This window comes from Petromyzon marinus, chromosome 25, assembly GCF_048934315.1.
Source record: "Petromyzon marinus isolate PM22_M1 ecotype Great Lakes invasive population chromosome 25, UKy_Petmar_22M1.pri1.0, whole genome shotgun sequence".
NCBI lineage: Eukaryota > Metazoa > Chordata > Hyperoartia > Petromyzontiformes > Petromyzontidae > Petromyzon > Petromyzon marinus.
The window spans coordinates 10,244,676-10,264,788 of record NC_133691.1 but is presented as its reverse complement, the minus strand read 5'-3'; the positions used below and the strand labels follow the sequence as shown (position 1 = coordinate 10,264,788).

Here is a 20,113-nt window from a genome sequence, read left to right as displayed (position 1 = left end):
ATCATCATCACCGTCGCGACGCCAAACCCAACAGTGGTTTCAAATGGTGCAGCGGGACCCTCACAGTGACGATGCCTTATCGACGAAAGTCCATAACCCCCCCTCCAGCGCTCTGAAAGTTAGTGAAGCATACTGCGGTATAGGGCCGGATTATCCGAGCAGCAAAAGTAGCTTCATGTGTAGTAGTAGCTACACGTGTGGTAGTAGCTACACGTGTGGTAGTAGCTACACGTGTGGTAGTAGCTACACGTGTAGGAGTAGCTTCACGTGTGGTAGTAGCTTCACGTGTGGTAGGAGCTACACGTGTGGTAGTAGCTACACGTGTGGTAGTAGCTACACGTGTAGTAGTAGCTACACGTGTAGGAGTAGCTTCACGTGTGGTAGTAGCTACACGTGTGGTAGTAGCTACACGTGTAGGAGTAGCTACATGTGTAGTAGTAGCTACGGCCCACGCACTTTTAAGTGCCCCGCGCTAAATGCTTTCAAGCTATCAATTCCGTTTCGATTTAAATTTCGATTTAAAGCTTTCGTGACTGCAGCGATTTATATTCTTGGTTCTTTCGGTAAAGTCACGTAGAAGGGAAATAATAAAATAATAAAAATAAAACAATAAAATTCTCACGTTTCGATTGCAACACAAGCAATCATCAACAGGTGTGAAAACCCACAGCAACTTTTTTTCAAAAAATGTATTGCTGTGGTTTTTCACACCTGATGATGATTGCATGTGTTGCAATCGAAATGTCGTGAGAATTTTATTGTAAAGTTTTTATTATTTTATTATTTCCCTTCTACGTGACTTTACCGAAAAAACCAAGACTATCAATTCCGGTTCAGTGATTCTGCACTCGCTCTATTACTATAGTACTATACCGCCTTCAGTTTCAGTTTATTTATTTTAGTATAGCCCTGTGAGCCATTCGGCTCTTGAATCGGGTGCAACCACAACAAACAAAAAACCAAAAAACACGAACAAGAAAAACGCGCTGCAGTGACCCCGTCTCGCGCTGCAGTGACCCCGTCTCGCGCTGCAGTGACCCCGTCTCGCGCTGCAGTGACCCCGTCTCGCGCTGCAGTGGCCCCGTCTCGCGCTGCAGTGGCCCCGTCTCGCGCTGCAGTGACCCCGTCTCGCGCTGCAGTGACCCCGTCTCGCGCTGCAGTGACGCCGTCACGCGCTGCAGTGACCCCGTCTCGCGCTGCAGTGACCCCGTCTCGCGCTGCAGTGACCCCGTCTCGCGCTGCAGTGGCCCCGTCTCGCGCTGCAGTGGCCCCGTCTCGCGCTGCAGTGACCCCGTCTCGCGCTGCAGTGGCACCGTCTCGCGCTGCAGTGACCCCGTCTCGCGCTGCAGTGACCCCGTCTCGCGCTGCAGTGACGCCGTCACGCGCTGCAGTGACCCCGTCACGCGCTGCAGTGACGCCGTCTCGCGCTGCAGTGACCCCGTCACGCGCTGCAGTGACCCCGTCTCGCGCTGCAGTGACACCGCTGCAGTGACGCCGTCTCGCGCTGCAGTGACGCCGTCACGCGCAGTCGGTGGCGCCACGTGCACAGCAAACGGCGCGCGACAGAACGCATCTGGGCCCCCCCACACCCCTAGCCCGAACCAACGAGCCAACCAGGGGTCGGCAAACCTGCGGCTCTTTTGAGGTCCGCTTCGTGACGTTGTTTATTCAGATCCCCGCCCCGTCTCGTGTTCACCACGGGCGTTGTATGCTCTTAAAATTATTGTTTTCATGTTTACCAAATTCAAAAAAATGTCTGTCCTTGTTCATTTTGGCTGTCGACCCCTGAGCTACAAGTACTCGCACTACCCTTAACCATCTCGCCAACCAGCCACTCGGAGTAGCCCTGCCCATAACTTAACCAACCAGCCACTCGGAGTAACCCTGCCCATAACTTAACCAACCAGCCACTTGGACTACCCTGCCCATAACTTAACCAACCAGCCACTCGGAGTAGCCCTGCCCATAACTTAACCAACCAGCCACTCGGAGTAGCCCTGCCCATAACTTAACCAACCAGCCACTCGGAGTAACCCTGTCCATGACTTAACCAACGAGCCACTCGGAGTCCCGCTGCCCATAACTTAACCAACCAGCCACTCGGAGTCCCCCTGCCCATAACTTAACCAACCAGCCACTCGGAGTAGCCCTGCCCATAACTTAACCAACCAACCACTCGGAGTCCCCCTGCCCATAACTTAACCAACCAACCACTCGGAGTCCCCCTGCCCATAACTTAACCAACCAGCCACTCGGAGTAACCCTGCCCATAACCGAAGCAGCCAGCCACGGGACATAGCCCTCTGCTCCGGACATCTCTGGCTGAAAGGGATCCCCGTGTCACGCACCTGGCCACCGTGCACCCACCTGGCGCTCGCTTCGCTATTGGCCCTGGATCAGCCCACCCGCGGTTTGCATTTCCACGTTTGGACTCGATGAATACGATGTTTACTTTGTGATGAATACGATGTGCAGGCGGCATTGGAGGAGATATCATCACAACAACAGTCAAAGTGATTTTTGCAGCTCAAGTGAGCGTTTCCAGCCCCTGAACCAGGTGCGGATATTCCACATTCCTATGGCGGGGGCGCGTCTAAACCAGAGACAAAGGAAACTCAACACATTGGTTAATAGCACTGCCTTAAAAGGAAACACATGTAATAGGCGACGTTTCGGGCAATGGCCCTTCACCGTGCTATGAAGGTTCATTGGCCGAAATATATTTTCCTTGAATATATGGTACTAGCCAACCAGCCAATCGTAGGACCCCTGCCCATCACCTAACCAGAATCATTCAGAATATGTATTTATACTGGAGGAATCCGATGAGCTATAAAGCTCTTTTTCACAGATGAACAGTAGCTTTAACAGATCTATTTATCCATATCGATAACCACTGTCGACTGTCCCCCCAACTTCGCGGCTCCCACGTTTTAAACTCGGGAGAGATGACGAGTTGACTCAAACATCCCGACCGGGGATTTGAACTGACAACCCTTTTCCGCTGCTGAGTCACTTGCCTCGGAACAGAAGTGCAATCGATCTGACGCGTCTTAGGTGAGCGTTGTTTTGACCGATGACTCTGACGCGGCGTTCCAAGACCACATTCTTTGTTTATTTCGGTAAAGTCACGTAGGTGGAATTTTTTTTTAATCACGACGTTTCGATTGCAACACAAGCAATCATCATCAGGTGTGACAACTGATGATGATTGTGGTTGTCACACCTGATGATGATTGCTTGTGTTGCAATCGAAACGTCGTGATTTTTGTTTCCACCTAAGTGACTTTACCGAAAGAACCAAAGAGTATGTATCCTTGCAGTCACGAAAAACTTCAAATCTAGAATGTTCCAAGACCACCTTACAAAAGGAATACTTTTACAATGTGGCTAGACAGTACCTGTCTCGTCTCACTGTAAAAGTATTCTTCACAATGTACACACCCCCCACGACCTACTCGCATGTAGCGAGTCAACCATTTCAGTCGGATCGATTCAGCCCAAGCAAGAGAAATCTGGACCGGTTACAGGCAAGCTCCGTGTGAATGACTCATGGGCTCGTGAGCCGTTTCGGCACGAAGTGTTGAACAATGACTTCGTCAAGCAGGACGCGGCGCGCGGCTCTGTCTTCGATAAACAGCCTCGCCACACTCCGGGCTGAGCCCCGGGGTGCCTGGTGGGCGGGCGGCTGGGCGGGTGGGCGGCTGGGCGGGTGGGCGCTTACTCACTCGCTCGCACTCACCCGCTCACCTGTGCTGACTCAAACTCGCCCACGCACCTGTTAACCCACGCGCGGACTGTCTGAGCAACGCGGATTCCGAATCTTTATTTACTCACTCGCTCGCACTCACTCGCTCACCTGTGCTGACTCAAACTCGCCCACGCACCTGTTAACCCACGCGCGGACTGTCTGAGCAACGCGGATTCCGAATCTTTATTTACACTGCAGGAGGAATCCGATGAGCTGTGAAGCTCTATTTTTCACGGATGTCCAAGTGGGTTGCGGGTCAGAAAGTTACAAAAAAAAACAATTACAAAATACACGATAGGCGTGCAAAGTATAGGAAAAGTAAGCACATCACTAAAACAACTTTTTTTTTACCAGGTAAAGCCTACTGAGCTATTAGCTTCTTTTGCAGAAGCAACCTGGCCATAAATGATAGCTCAACGAAGTGGCTTATGTGGAAAATGTCTAGCAGCCAAATAATCTCAGCACACCTGACTGGACAATTTAAGTGTGAGCCACACGAACACGATGCCCGTGCTGTGTAAACGAATCGCACTCACCTTACACTGGCACTCGTCAATGTGGGCAAATAGTCTGAAGGGCTCGGCAGGTTTTAGTTCGGGGGAGTGCTTGTTGTGGTGGCCGGCGTGCGTTAAACACAGGTTTGTCGTCGGCTGTCGCGAGGCTACGTGGTTGGTAGCATCGCTCATGATCGGTTGTATTGTACGTATATGCTTCCACGCAGGGCCTAATTAACGTGTCACTGAATGTGTCCCGGGACACCTCTGGATACACATTCCGGGAGGAGGCAGGTGCCTTAGTAATCAGACATAGCTAAGGGGCCGTCCATAAATGACGTCACGCTATTTTGGACGATTTTTGACCCCCCCTCCGTCGTCACAAAAAGTCTGACCCCCCCCCTCAAATATGACGTTACAAAGCTCTGCCCTCCCCCCCCCAAAATAAAACATGCTTCAAATCGCTTTAAACTATTGTCATTGTAGTGCGTATTTAATGTGGCGCTGCACTCTGATATTGTAGGAGAAAACATTTATTTAAAAGTCGATTTAATTAAGTAGAACGTGTTGTCTATATTTATTTAAAGTTGCGCATTTTGATTTCTCAAACCCCCCCTCGTCAAACATCGTCACAAATGTCTGACCCCCCCCCCCCTCCCCGTAGGTGCGTGACGTCATTTATGGACGGCCCCTAACACATTTTGGTATCGCCTACCAGGGTAGACCCGGCTGAAATGAATCCCTGGTTTCCACGTCTCAATTATCCCTGCCATCACAAACCCCCACTGACTAGTGTGGTGAAGTATGGCCAAATAACCCCCAACGGATTTGAGGACATGGCTGTCTGTAACTTTTGGTGTGAACAGTGCACGAGTCACCTGACATTGTCTGACTTCTTGAGTTCTCTTTGACCTGGTTAAACAAACAAAAACATTAACTTGTAAATTTAAACCACGCACACTCCACATCCGAGAGACGCCGTTTGTGAGAAACCCGCTGTGTTAAATAATTAACCGATGCCGTCATCCACAAACAATGACGCGTACCATATACGCGGCGGATAGATCGCTGTCAAGCCAAAGGTCCATAAGGAAGTGACGATTCATAATCGGTAATACATCACCTGGTGAAGCATGATTAAAGTCAATGTCTATAAGTTTAATTTGTTAACCCTAATTCTTTATTAAAAAACGATTACTGAACAAAAAACACACAAGAAGGATAAATTGTTGGTGAATTATTACATTTTCAGCCGTGGTTAGCACCAATAGCGAGAGTGATAGGGCAACTGGTTCAGGACCTCCCACCCCAATACTTTACTAATTCGCACTGACCAGAATGGTGAAGTATGGCCAGGCATGGGGAGGTCTTCTTCCAAAAGTGGACTGACAAAGGCCTGAAATAGTGAATACAACCACTGACTTTCCATATTCGTCTGGGATCCCCGAGGCTAACGGACTAAAACAGAATTCTCGTTTGTGTGGAGAGACATACCAGGTGTATTTAAATGTTAATTTCCGTTCTCAACAGCCCACAGTGAATGTTGTCGTCAGTAACATTATCTCATGAACAGACAAACCAACATCTCACTGTAAGGATTAGGCCGGTGACGAATTACTGCTGAATATCCCGATTCAGTAATCTATTTGAGTGTAAAGATGGTGGGTGGCACATTTTTGCTTCTACACTGAAATGAATCGCAGCATCTTATAGCCACTGCGGGGATATGGGTAACCACAATCGCATGCAAATGACGTGGTGATGCCTCTGCTGCGTTGGCACTGGTGCAGGTAGCACAAGCCGCAAAAAGGAAAACATTGAATCGGTGACGTTTTGAACAAGAGTCCTTATTTAATAGCGCAGCTTGCGGCAAATCGCTGTCTGCCTGACTTTATGAGAATGTTCGAATGTTAACCTCTTTGGAACTGTTTGTTTTGTGTGTGTGTGTGCTTCGTTGTGTTTCGCCCGCACCCCCGATTAGCACGGTTGGCTACGTACGGTGCGAAAGAAGTTCAACATGCAAAAAAGACAAAGATCCCCCGTATAGGATTAAAAGCATGTTGGGGCAAGTGCTGTTAGCATGTTTGAATATTATTCTCTTTGGAAATGTTTTTTTTTTATGTGCGTTTAACTTCGTTGTGTTTCTAAGCACCTCCAATGAGCACGGCTGGCTGGGTACGGTGTGAAATAAGTTAAACATACAAAACAAAGACAGAGATCACCCGTATAGCCTTAACATACTGTTGGGGCAAGTGCTGTTAGCGATCAGCAACTATGAAGGCCGGCACGGCACGCAAGCGGGTGAGTGATTAACACCACGCCCGGCCGCCTTTGTCTCCCTCGTAGCGATGTTTACACATCGCACCAAGTACTCACTTGAGTCACCCTAGGGGAGGTCCAGGACCGGTTCACATGATCGTCACTGGTGTTGGCCGTCAGCGTGAATCGAACCCGGGTAGCCAGGTTCGCAGTGCAACGCGCTAACCACTACACTACCGCTCCCGACATACAGGTACGTACTCGGGCTGATGATTGTAACTGGGATTGGATGGAATCCCTGACAACGTGTGACTCATTTCCACGTAAACCTCATTCTCTGCGCACTCAACACACCATGAACGTTTAGAGTATTCGGCTACTGCTATACATTTGGGGCCGTCCATAAATGACGTCACACGATTTTGGACGATTTTTGACTCCCCCCCCCCAATCGTCACACAGCGTCACAAAAAAGTCAGACCCCCCCCCCTCAAATATAACGTCACAAAGCTCTGCCCCCCCCCCCCAATTTTTTTTAAAAACATGCTTCAAATCGCTTTAAACTATTGTCATTGTAGTGCGTATTTAATGTGGCGCTGCACTCTGATGTTGTAGTAATCAGACATAGCTAAGGGGCCGTCCATAAATGACGTCACGCTATTTTGGACGATTTTTGAGCCCCCCTCCGTCGTCACAAAAAGTCAGACCCCCACCCCTCAAATATGACGTCACAAAGCTCTGCCCTCCCCCCCCCAAAAAATAAAACATGCTTCAAATCGCTTTAAACTATTGTCATTGTAGTGCGTATTTAATGTGGCGCTGCACTCTGATGTTGTAGGAGAAAACATTTATTTAAAAATCTATTTAATTAAGTAGAACGTGTTGTCTATATTTATTTAAAGTTGCGCATTTTGATGTGACGTCACATTTCTCACCCCCCCCCCCCATCGTCACACATCGTCACAAATGTCTGACCCCCCCACCCCCCTAGGTTCGTGACGTCATTTATGGACGGCCCCTTTCCACATGATAAGCCACACTGCAACTGAGCTATCATTTGTGGCCAGGTCGCTTCTGACAAAAATAAAGTTGAGTTTTAAACTTTGGTTTCCGACAAGACATCAAGGGCTTGAGCACTGTCGTTCTGGCCGCGAGTGTAGGGGATGCCTCTTTTGAAAGAACGTGTACACGTTTGTAGCAATTCTATAACAAGACAACCTTTATTCAGATACACGGCACTTAAAGCTCGTTGAAGGCCATGCGAATGGGAGTCTCGCTAAGTGAATGACAATCGTGATGAGGCCGATCGCGATGACGCACATCGGGCCAAATTGAAGTTTGATTTTTAATTCGCATTACCGTACTTTCATTTGTTGATGAGTCCCTCTTTTTAAACTCACACTTTGAACGCATTCTTTATACGGTGACTCATTCTTCATGAATATTCTCGCGTCTTCGTGTGGGGGTGGTGGGAACTTATTATGGGCTTCTCAAAGCCTCGTTATCACTTGATCGGTAAACAAATTACCGCAGACGTTTGGTTCGTATGCAAATTAGTCAGTCACGCCTCGTACCGTAATTTTCAAAGCGCTGAACTTTATCGCGGAGGGTGGGGGACACATTACCATCACAAAGATGACCACGACCTCTACAGGCTGTTGGGGCACGTGTTGTTAGCGTGCAGCTATGAAGGCCGACAAACGGCACACGAAGGAGTGGTGGGTGCAGGCCTCCATCGTCCCGATGTTTACACACAGCACCAGGCACTAATTTAAGCGCTGAGTCGATCAAGGGAAGCCCCCCACCCAGGATCGTTTCAAATATTCGCCACTGTCATTGGGTGCGAGAGAGGAATGGTAGCGTCGTGCACTAACCACCGCGCCACCGCTCCCCGCCCCAATATTAAAACTGAACAGTTTGTATGTATTTATCAGGTAAGGCCCACAGAGATAAGTATATATTTTTTCTTATTAGAAGCGACCTGGCCACAAATGATGGCTCAACGAAGTGGTGGCTTAGCATGTGGACATTTACAGCATTCAAACACTGTACTTTAAAGTCTAAACGCACGTTTCTAATTGTGTAGGGAGGGGGGGACCGGACAAGAATCCATGCGAGCACGAGGAGAGAGAGAGAGAGACGTACAAACTCCAAATGTGGATAACATTGGTCGCCAAAGCCTACGTGTTAATCCAAATACACAGCAGGCGTCAGGATCGGGATAAAAACCACGACTTCCTGGAAATCAGGCGAGGTAGTTAACATCTCGCCACCGTGACGCCTACCTATAGCCAAGCAGCAGCAGCATCACCCCCCGAACAGAGAGTACGTTGAGCGCATATATTCCCGGCTCAAAAACCCAGCGACCACACCTACACAGCGGCGCGCCCTGTTCCACCGCGGTGACGCGAGTGGTGGTGGTAGTGGTGGTGGTGGAAGCTGTTAGCGGTGTGTGGGGTGGGGGTAAAGAAGGGAGGAGGTACAATTGTCGCTCACCTCGCCGCCCGGGGTTTTCCTATTGTCTCATAGCGCGCGGCTCCGCACGCCACCGCCACTCGCTACAGAGCGCCGCGAACTCGCTCGCGAATCTCACGCGCAGGCGGACCAGCAAAGCGAAGGAGGAGGAAGAGGAGCAAGAAGAAGAAGGAGGAGGAACGAGGTGACCATGTCGTCGCAGCGCGCAGCGCTTGCTGTGCTCGCGACGTTCTTCTGCTGCTGTGCGGTACAGGTGAGAGAGTGGCTTACCTGTAACGCCTCCTGCGTACGAACACCACCACCACCATCATCACCACCATCATCATCATCGGCGTCGTCGTCACCAAAACCACCATCGGATACACCATCGCCATGGTCGCCTACAGCAGCTAGCATCGTCCAGCTGCACCTTCGCTGTTGTTAGAATTGCCGCCAGCACCTACATCGTCGTCCGCGACACGATCACCATCATTCACACCGTCAGCGCTTCGCCTACACCACCGTCAGCATCTCACCTACGGCATCGTCACACCTAACACCATAGCCGCCGTCTTACATCTGTATGTATGGAGAACTTCTTTCGCACCGTACGTAGCCGACTGCGCTAATGACCATTATCGTCACCATCGAAGACAAAGATGCTGTTAGCGAGTCGCACCTATGAAGGCCGACACGGCACACGAGGTGGGTGGGTGGCCAGCACCACGCCCGGCCGCCTTTGTCTCCCAAGTGGCGATGTTTACACACCGCACCAGGTACTCAGTTGAGGCTGAGTTGACCTAGGGGGGGAGGCCCAAGACGAGTTCAGATATTCGTCACCGGTGGTGGCCGTGAGCGAGAATCGAACCCGGGCCGCCGGATTCGGAGCGCGGCGCGCTGACCGCCACATCATCTACACCGGAACACGCCGCTATTTACTATCACCTACACACCGCCATTTACCATCTCCTACACACCACCATTTACCATCACCTACACACCAACATTTATCATCACCTACACCACCATTTACCATCACCTACACACCACCATTTACCATCACCTACACACCACCATTTACCATCGCCTACACACCACCATTTACCATCACTTGCTCACCACCATTTACCATCACCTACACACCACCATTTACCATCACCTACACACCACCATTTACCATCACTTGCTCACCACCATTTACCATCACCTACACACCACCATTTACCATCACCTACACACCGCCATTTACCATCACCTACACACCACAATTTACCATCACCTGCACACCACCATTTACCATCACCTGCACACCACCATTTACCATCACCTGCACACCACCATTTACCATCACCTACACACCACCATTTACCATCACCTACACACCGCCATTTGCCATCACCTACACACCACCATTTACCATCACTTACACACCACCATTTACCATCACCTACACACCACCATTTACCATCACCTACACACCGCCATTTACCATCACCTACACACCGCCATTTACCATCACCTACACACCACAATTTGCCATCACCTACACACCACAATTTACCATCACCTGCACACCACCATTTACCATCACCTGCACACCACCATTTACCATCACCTGCACACCACCATTTACCATCACCTGCACACCACCATTTACCATCACCTACACACCACCATTTGCCATCACCTACACACCACTATTTACTATCACTTGCACACCACCATTTACCATCACCTGCACACCAACATTTCCCATCACCTACACACCACCATTTACCATCACTTACACACCATTTACCATCACCTACACACCACCATTTACTATCACCTACACACCACCATTTACCATCACTTGCACACCACCTTTTACCATCACTTACACACCACCATTTACCATCACCTACACACCGCCATTTACCATCACCTACACACCACAATTTGCCATCACCTACACAGCACAATTTACCATCACCTGCACACCACCATTTACCATCACCTGCACACCACCATTTACCATCACCTGCACACCACCATTTACCATCACCTACACACCACCATTTACCATCACCTACACACCACCATTTACCATCACCTACACACCACCATTTACCATCACCTACACACCACCATTTACCATCACCTGCACACCACCATTTACCATCACTTGCTCACCACTATTTACTATCACTTGCACACCACCATTTACCATCACCTGCACACCAACATTTCCCATCACCTACACACCACCATTTACCATCACTTACACACCATTTACCATCACCTACACACCACCATTTACCATCACTTACACACCACCATTTACCATCACCTACACACCACCATTTGCCATCACTTGCACACCACCATCATCATGGCCATCAAAACCATAATCTTCACAGTCATCACCCAGTGGTGCTTAACCACTCATGTATAAAGGGAACTTTGCCCAAAACGTCGCCTATTATATATGATATTTAATATACTGTATATATGGGGGGGGGCGGTGTCTCCCTTTTAAGAGCCCCTCGTGTTGTGAACAAATGCCAGGGATGTCGCTGTTCTTTGTGCACCACCACTGCCGCCGACGCAGCAGCAGCAGCAGCTGCAGCAACATCGTCACTGTTTAATCGCGGAGTTGCAGTTTGAAGTTGGGACGTTCACCTTGCCGGTCGCGTATGCGGCCGATCGTGTTGTGTCTCTTCGCCCCCGCTACCCTAACCCTTGTCGATCGCCTTATTATCGTCTTCGTCATTCGTGAGCCGTGGTCTATCCGCTGTTGGATGGAGCTCCCCCCCCCTCCCTACCCCCCCCCCCCACAATGCTCGCGATGTCCGCTGCGATGCCACCACATTCCATCCACCTCAACTCCTCTCGCACCAGCTTGGTTCCTTCATTGCTCGGCCGCGTTTTTCCCTCCTTTTGGCTGTCATTCCACCACCGGTCTCGTCCATCCGCCATCCTAAATTCTTGGGCCACGATGCGTCCAGTCTTAAGTCCCATTTCTCTTAAGTGCTTTAGGCGTATAACGATTGATCTATTGACAATTAAAGCAGCTTACGGTCACCAGATATTCCATTTATTTACGCGTAATGTGAATGGTTGATTGCTTCACATCATGGGGATAAAAGGTGCCACGATCAAACTCAGAACGAGACGGAACGCACTTGAATCAACCTATAGATGGTTAAACACCCGGTGCACACACCTTTGTGAATTTCTAATGTGGGCAATTAATCTAACTCTGGCTGCGGCATGAATCTTTGCAGGCTTAACTTTGCATTCCCAGTTGCTAGTGGTGTGGCTCTCTCGTTCGTCTGGGAGGTGGCTGTGGAGGATAGAGAGCTTCCGGATCTTGCCTGAGCCACTCCCCGCATTCACAGCAGGGAGAGTTCGCTCTGGGCGGTATTTTGAAGTGGTTTGCAACAGAAAACGTCGACTTACGAGACAAGTTTCTAGCCTAGCGCATACAAAAGAAGCCTTTGTATACGAACCAACATAACTAACCTCTCATAGGACATTGGGCAAACATTAAATATGCAACTTAATACATTTCAGTGCGTTGCATATACATTTAATAATACTCTGTACCGTTTTCTTAACTTAACGTTTTATTCGCCAATACGACGATCCGTATTTTTGATTTGTGTGCTTTGAAAAAAGGACCATTACCCAAAACGTCGCCTATTATATTATGGGGCTGTTATCATTTTAAGACCACGCAGCTGTTACTCACGCACGTATGTATGTACGTATGCATGTATTTGTGCTGAACTTCTTTCGCGCCGTACGTAGTCAACCGTGCTAATCGGAGGCGCGGGTGAAGGACAACAAACTAAACACGCACACGAAACAATGCGAGGGGGGTTGTTTATTGGACTGTGCTGGTGCACCACTACTGCCAACACAGCAGCAGCAGCAGCAAAATTCTCGCCCGCTCCCATTTCTCAGGTCGAGCAACCCGAGAAAGCTCAAAGCGATTTGAGCTAAACGCCGTCGTCGCCGTGTCGACTCTACGTCAGTCGTAGAGACTTGAAGGCCACCTCGAGGAGCTTCATTTTGGTCACAGTCGGTGTGATTGCCGTGCTCAAGTGAGCGTTTAGGCGTTGCTCGACTCTCGTTTAGAGCCCTGCGCCAGGAGTGGATATTCCACATTCCTATGGCGGGGTGGGGGGGCGGGTGGCACGGCTTACGTCGAAAAAACAACTCGACACATTCGTTAATAACACTGCCGTAAAATGTAAAAATATGTAATAGGCGACGTTTCGGGCAATGGCCCTTTTCATCGTGCTATGAAGACGCATTATTGGTCAGAGTTTGACCTATACATTATTGGATCGTATAAATACTTTGTAAAACGTGATAAACTTGTCGTGTGGTTCAAGGTTATAACAAATTTGGCATTAACACTACAAACATAAATATTGATAAACGTTTTCTGGCCCCATTTAAGGGACATTATATATACTACATTACGTCCTTAAGTGTGTTTAACATACATTGTACACTGTAAGTAGTCATTGTAGTTAAATTTATGTTTAGCTGTGGTATGGAATAAAACTCGGCGGAGATCAGGGGTTTGTAAGAGCAGTGCACACTCCACAATAAGACACCCCCCCCCCCGACTCCCGACTGGCGATGTTTACACACCGCAACCAGGGACTCATTTGAGGCCGAGTCGACCTAAGGGAGGCCCAGGACCAGTTCACATAATCGTCACCGGTGTTGGCCGTGAGCGGGAATCGAACTGGGCGCGCCGGGTTCGTAGCGCAGCGCGCTAACCGCTACACTACCGCTCCCCATTGTCTTTGCCGTGTTACACATACACACACTATCATTATTTATTACAGGCAGACGCGTAAACAGCGCAAGCCCCCCCCCCACACTCGTCCAGCAGAGTAAAGGCGAAAAACTGGAATTGATGAAATGAGTCCATTCACCGAGATCAAAGACGCGCTAGCGGGGGCGGGAGGGCGAGTGAGGGCTGTGGGCTGGACGTGCCGAGTCTCGCTCAGCTGCAGGGTTGCGAAATGGGTTGGGTTTGAGTGGGTTTGAGTGTGGACTAAACTACCACCACCGTTGCTGTTACCCCGTTTCTACGCTCGCGCGTCTGCGCTTCTCGCCTTCACGTTCCCACACCGGACAGGCGACTAGCCCTCTCGTCCAGCAGTGGACTGGTTCGGCCACAGAGCATTCACTGACCACGCATCATCATCCTTGGCGCCAAACGTGTGACCTCTTGCGACGGCGGTAGAGCAGGTGGTTCGGAGCTGGGGGGGGGGGGTTAATTCAGCCCATCATCAGCCCTTTGGGCAGAAGCCAACAGTACTCTAGTTGTCTTATGGGAGAGACTCGTCCCGCAAAATGAATGTGGAATTTCCACAAACTTGGCCAGGGCGGCAACCGGGGGGGACGAGAACCACCTCATTGCTTGCTTGAGTAATGAGGTCACTTAAAAGTTGACTTCGTACCGGTGAGGAGCAACGGCCGTGGTGACCTTTGGTGGCTTTTAGTTGGTAAGGCAAAAATAACCAAAAGCATCGGTGCCAAGGACCCTGGTGCAAAAAAAACGAGCCACGAGACTCGCTCGGCGTGGCTTTCCAGGATGAAGGAGGCGCAATGTCAGCCACAGGCAACGACAAGGGGGTTGGGCGGACGTCCGAGGGGGGGGGGGGGGATGACCTCGATGGAGATGGAGCGATGAGATGAGCTCATGCGCACGGAGCGAGATAAGATTGTGGCAGTACAGCCCCACGACCACGTGGGGGGGGGGGCGCATTCATCCACGGCGCATGATATGATTGATGATAGTTGGCGATGTGGGTCGACCGCTACCGATGTTATACAATGTTCGCCCGATTTAATTTGTTGACGAAAGTCAAGCGCCGTTAATTGGTCAACGGGGTGTTCCCCGTACCAAATATTTGTAGGTTTATCCCTAGATCAATATAACCCAGCTGGGGGTCGAGGTGGAGGGAGGATGGGGAAACGGGGGGGGGGGGGGGGGGTAATGTGGCCAGAGTCAAATTTGGGGAAATTAAAAATCACTTGGGGTCACACGGTAACAGGGTATCCCCTGAGACTGCCCCACCCCCCAACAGAGACCCTGGTTAATTGACAATGGCGGTTGGGTGCTGTGGGGGCTTTGAGGCACCCGGCTCGGGCTTAGCGTGTTAATTATTAATTGAGGGAGTCTGTTTATTCGCAATTGGCCGTTTGAAGAAAATAATTATATAACTCGTGTGTACACGTTATAATCGCCCTTTGTAAAGCCACCGCCACTGCTGGTCCGCCTGAGAGGCCCCCTCCACAGATCGTGTTGGTCGTGGGGGTTATTTGACCATATTTCACCACGCTGGTCAGTGCGGGTTGCTGAAGGCAGGGAGGCGGGGGGAGGCTTTAACATCTGCTGGATCCACAGACGTGACCCACGTCTTCTCACGTATCCTGGGCAAGTTTTGATCAGCCACGCACGTTTCTGTGTTGTTCATATAAACTCAAACTTTTTTTTTACCAGGTAAGACCCCACTGAGCTTTTTAGGTCGTTTTTTTTTTTCAGAAGCGACCTCGCCATCACAAATGGTTGCTCAAGGAAGGGACTTATCCACGTGGAAATTTATAGCAGCCAAATACTCTAAACAGCGTGTAGATTTCGATTTAAAGCTCGTGAGAATTTTATTGTGTTATTTTATTATTTTATTCTCACTCTATGTGACTTTACCGAAAGAACCAAAGAAGAAAAAAGCGTGTAGATTCTAAATGTCAAGAGGGGGGAAAAAAAGCGGAAAGACCCAGATAAAAATCCACGCGACCACGGGGAGAACATGCAAAGTCCAAATATACAGGCGTCAGGGTCGGGATCAAACCCACAACCTCCTGCATGCCAGGTGAGGGAGTTAACATCTCGACCCCATGGAGGTTGTCGAGTGAGCCAGTGGGAAGCTTCAGGAGTAGTCTCATTACCGTGCGGTCCATGGTTTGAGACCGGTAACCGCAGTCTCATCGTGGACTATTCTCAGTTTTCCATTGCCGGTGTAGGAGGGACATGGCTGCATCTGCTGTGCAATGTTTCGATGTGGTTATAATGCACAAAGCCATGCACTGTTACAGGAAATTCAGATAGCACTCACCCGGTCCCTATCCCCCGACCGCTGCCCCCGCCTCTGCCTGTCCACTTTCTCCCATACATGGTGTTGCCTCGCCCGGTAGCGTGCCAATTTACCACACCCGATCGAAAGCAATTCTGATTGGCTGCAGGAATGTGCAGACTTGTGTTTTCACGACGGTCAATGCACTGCTGGATTAGGGCCTCCCCACACCCAAAACGGGTTTATAGGAGTTATTTGACAATACTTAATCACACTAGTGAATGCGAGTGATGATGCAGCTGGGGTGGATGGTCCCCGGATGGGTTCAGATGTCACGGTAGCGATAATTTAACTACTTTGCCTGGTATCCAGGATGTCGTGGATTCGATCCCGACCATGACACCTGTATAGATGTATTTGGAGTTTGCATGTTCTCCCCGTGGTCGTGTGGATTTTTCTACGGTCCTACGATTTCCCCTCCACATTTAGAATCAACGTGCGTTCAGAATATTTGGCTGCTATACATTTTCACATGATAAGCCACTTCGTTGAGTTACCATTTGTGGTCGGGTCGCTTATGAAAAAGAGCCGTATAGCTCAGTAGGCCTTGCCTGGTAAAAATATATAAAAGTTTAGTTTTTACTCGTGTAGTTTAGTTTTAGACATTAACACTGGCCACTGATGTGATCCATGACCAGGGATATCAACCCAGGTCGCCAGATTCATAGCACAGTGTCCTAACCACTGCCACTGCTTCGCCCCAACGCATGATATGACGATCGGCATCGGGCATGATCTATACACTGCTGGATGGACTCCCCAAAGATGTCAACATCTGTCACAGTTCTGCGATGTAACAATCCATTGAGCATCCAGGCATGAGCCGAATTAATCGCTCATTCTTCCATGGCGGATGTCCTCTTGGGCATGTCCCCTGCCTTGTATGTATGTTGAACTTCTTTCGCACCGTACGCAAGCCAGCCGTGCTAATCGGAGGTGCCTTTTGGCTGATACCGTCATCAGTCAACCACTGGGCCACTATCCCAACTGGCGACATGTCCTTAAGTCTGTCAATATGAGGTGTCTTAACTTGTGTAGGTATCTCGAAGCCGTGTGTGTTCCTCTTCATTGTTTTCAGCCTATATATGTTTTTACATTGACTGGAGCAGTACGACTTGGACAATATCACAGGGATTCACCAATCCTGCACCTCCCCTCCCCCCCCATTACAACACTCGCATTACGATGACCCATATTTCACCTCGCTGCTGCGTTGATTGCAAAATATAAAAGATATATTTCTTACGCATAAATAAAATATAAACTCGCAACATATGGTTAACCGGTGTGTGTGAGTCAAGCGCCGTGGAGTCTTTAATTAAAATCACAGGTGCGTGGGAGTGGCTGCACGGAGGACGGGGCATTCCAATCGGGATACGTGCAGCGATAAACCCACCGCCTAAACCCACACTAAACCTGTATCTTAAACCATAAGCCTAAGTATGCACAGTAAACTCAGAACTGCTCAAATAGAACAGATTTTTGGGTTAAGTTTGTCGTCCTTCCCCCACACCTCCGATGAGCGCAGCTGGCTACGTATGGTGCGAAAGAGGTTCAACATTCATAGACTAACAAGCTCCAGCATCAACGAACGGCCTGCACTCGCACTCAATACAAGATGAACCTGCACCTCAAACCATTGCCTTAACGCCACATAAAACTCACACTGGACCCAAGCTATGCCTGCAGCGTAAATACAACCTCCACTTTAAACCGCAGACCTAAAACCCACAAACTAAACCAACATCCCAACCCTACAAGCAGTGAGCGTGTGCCACTCAAAGCCTGTATCGTAAACTTGCGACGTATTTTTTTATGCAAAAGCGGCAGCCTGACCCCTGTAACGTGAACCCACGGAGAGTTATGTCACGACTCGCTTTCCACCATGCTGCACGTGACGGAGTAATGCGCATCGATGGATGCATAAATATTCCTCGTTTAGAATCGGGTGAGAGTTCAAATGCTACCTTTATCAAGAGACAACCAGGGGTTGAAAAAAACCGAGGAGAAAACAAACTGGCAAGCGAGCCGATGAAGAGAAGCCTCGATTTTTTTTGTTTGGGAGATAAACGCGCATGGAATTAGAAGCACGCGATGAGTAACGAGCTTGCTCCGATAACTCCCACGCGCTCGCACGGTAATGATAACCGTGCTTGTTCGCTGAATATGACTGATGTAATTTTTTGTTACTTTTAAAATACTTTATTTCAATCTTGCACAAAAACTAGGCCGATCTGGGCACTGTTGGTGAGCTGTATGCTGGAATTTATAGCGATTATTTTCAGGGGGTTTTGGCATAATACTATCCTAGAAAAAAGTTTTGCGGGATGGCTGGCTGTAGGGACAGACAGTTGCGTCAGAAGGACGTGTGGAGGCTGCTAGTTGCAAAGTGTCCTGGATGGATATAATATTTCCCAAAAATCAGGCAAATTGGCTCACTGTAAAATTGCGAAGTACAATTAATATAGTGCGGAAAATTTTTATCGCACTTTTGAAACGGACGTACATCAAATGGGTTGGTACAATAAACATGAATTTTTGGACAATTATCCTGGGAGGCCTTGGGGACAAAAGCCTTGAATACTATTCTGTGGAAATTTGTACATTTAAAAGGCAAGCCTGCAAGACCCTACCGTGTTTCCGTGAGCCACAGAGCTCTGATTAGAAACTAGAGTTGTCATCCCTGGTGGCTGTGTTTCTATGTTTTAGTCAATTCCAGTCGACTGCAATTTCGGGCCCTCGAAATAACCGGGACGTATATCACCCGAATTCTCTCCCATCAGAATTTGGGGCCGAGCTGCCATAAATACATCACCAAAATGTGTTACAATCGATGACCCGCAAGGATATCTGCGAAGTCTCGCTCGTAATTATCTTTTGCAAACGAACCGCCCAAGTCACGTGATCACGAGTGATCACGTGACTTGTCCAGCAACTTGAGTTCTGGGCAACTTGAGTTGACTCAACTTGGCTGTCCATGGCAACTTAAAGTATTATTTGCAACTGGTATCTATGCCCAATCTGTCCACCTGTTCGGGGAATGTGGAAGTGATCCGACTGCACTAAAAGCCCAACTTCCAGATTCAATTCCTCCTTTGACACCGATGTAACATTAAATGGGGCTATTTAAGGTTTATTTCCGCATAAGCGCTTGGCACGATTCATTCCGTGCTGTGGTGAGACAACGGAGGCCCGGTACGTGCGGGGGGTACTGGGCCCCCCACCTCACGGTGGCGTCCCACGTTGTTAGTCATCGGTGCTCCCTCGTAACAGCCCTTACTCCAGCTGTGGAGTGTGGCAGAGGCCCCTGGGCTATGGGTGAGGATAACGGCATATGAACGACAGGGATTGGGGTTTTGGGTTGTCATGTGGCTGAGGGTTGGGACAAGGTGTGTGATTGACTCGGGTTAGAAGGTAGGGTTGGTATTCTGAGGGTTAGGGTCATGGTGTGGTGTGTGGTGCTTTGGTTAAGAATAAGATTCTGGTCGTGTGCATTATAGAACTTGTGGATAGGGCGACAATTATTAGGTTGAGATACAGACCATGGGTTAGGGGGTAAGTGCACGATTTAGTTGGTGAGTGCGTGTCGCTTAACAGGCTGCTGTCCTCTGTGCGTGTGTTCAGGCTGTCAACCGCGTCCACCACCCGTGCTCTCCCGGATTCTCCCATCACACCTACGACGTGGTGGTGCCGCACCACCACGTGAAGCAAAATGACGTGCTCGCGAAAGGTACGTACGCACGCGCACACGGAGGAATCCGCGCGCGCACGCGGCACACAGGCGCATGTGTACGCGCGTCAGACACTCGGCTCCGCCCTGGACTGTCGATTGCACTCGAGCGGCTTGGAGCGAGCGGGCGACACCCATGCACAAATGGGAAATGCCTCGCATCCGCCTCCACTTCCACCGCGCGCCACCTCCTCTACTGCCACCTCCTCTACTGCCACCACCTCCACCACTACCTTTACCACCTGTCACTACCTCCACCTCCATTGCATCCACCACCGCC

General features: G+C 49.5%; 1 protein-coding gene across 1 annotated transcript in view; it reads left to right on the top strand.

Moving 5' to 3' along the window:
* Window positions 1-8,814: 8,814 nt before the first annotated feature.
* LOC116945849 (B-cadherin-like) overlaps window positions 8,815-20,113 on the top strand; it is a 48,135-nt gene continuing 36,836 nt past the window's right edge. Inside the window, exons 1-2 of the mRNA XM_032960456.2 lie at window positions 8,815-9,232; window positions 19,728-19,833. Coding sequence (XP_032816347.1) covers window positions 9,170-9,232; window positions 19,728-19,833 — 169 coding nt within the window. The 5' untranslated portion in view covers window positions 8,815-9,169. The remainder of the gene's footprint in view (window positions 9,233-19,727; window positions 19,834-20,113) is intronic.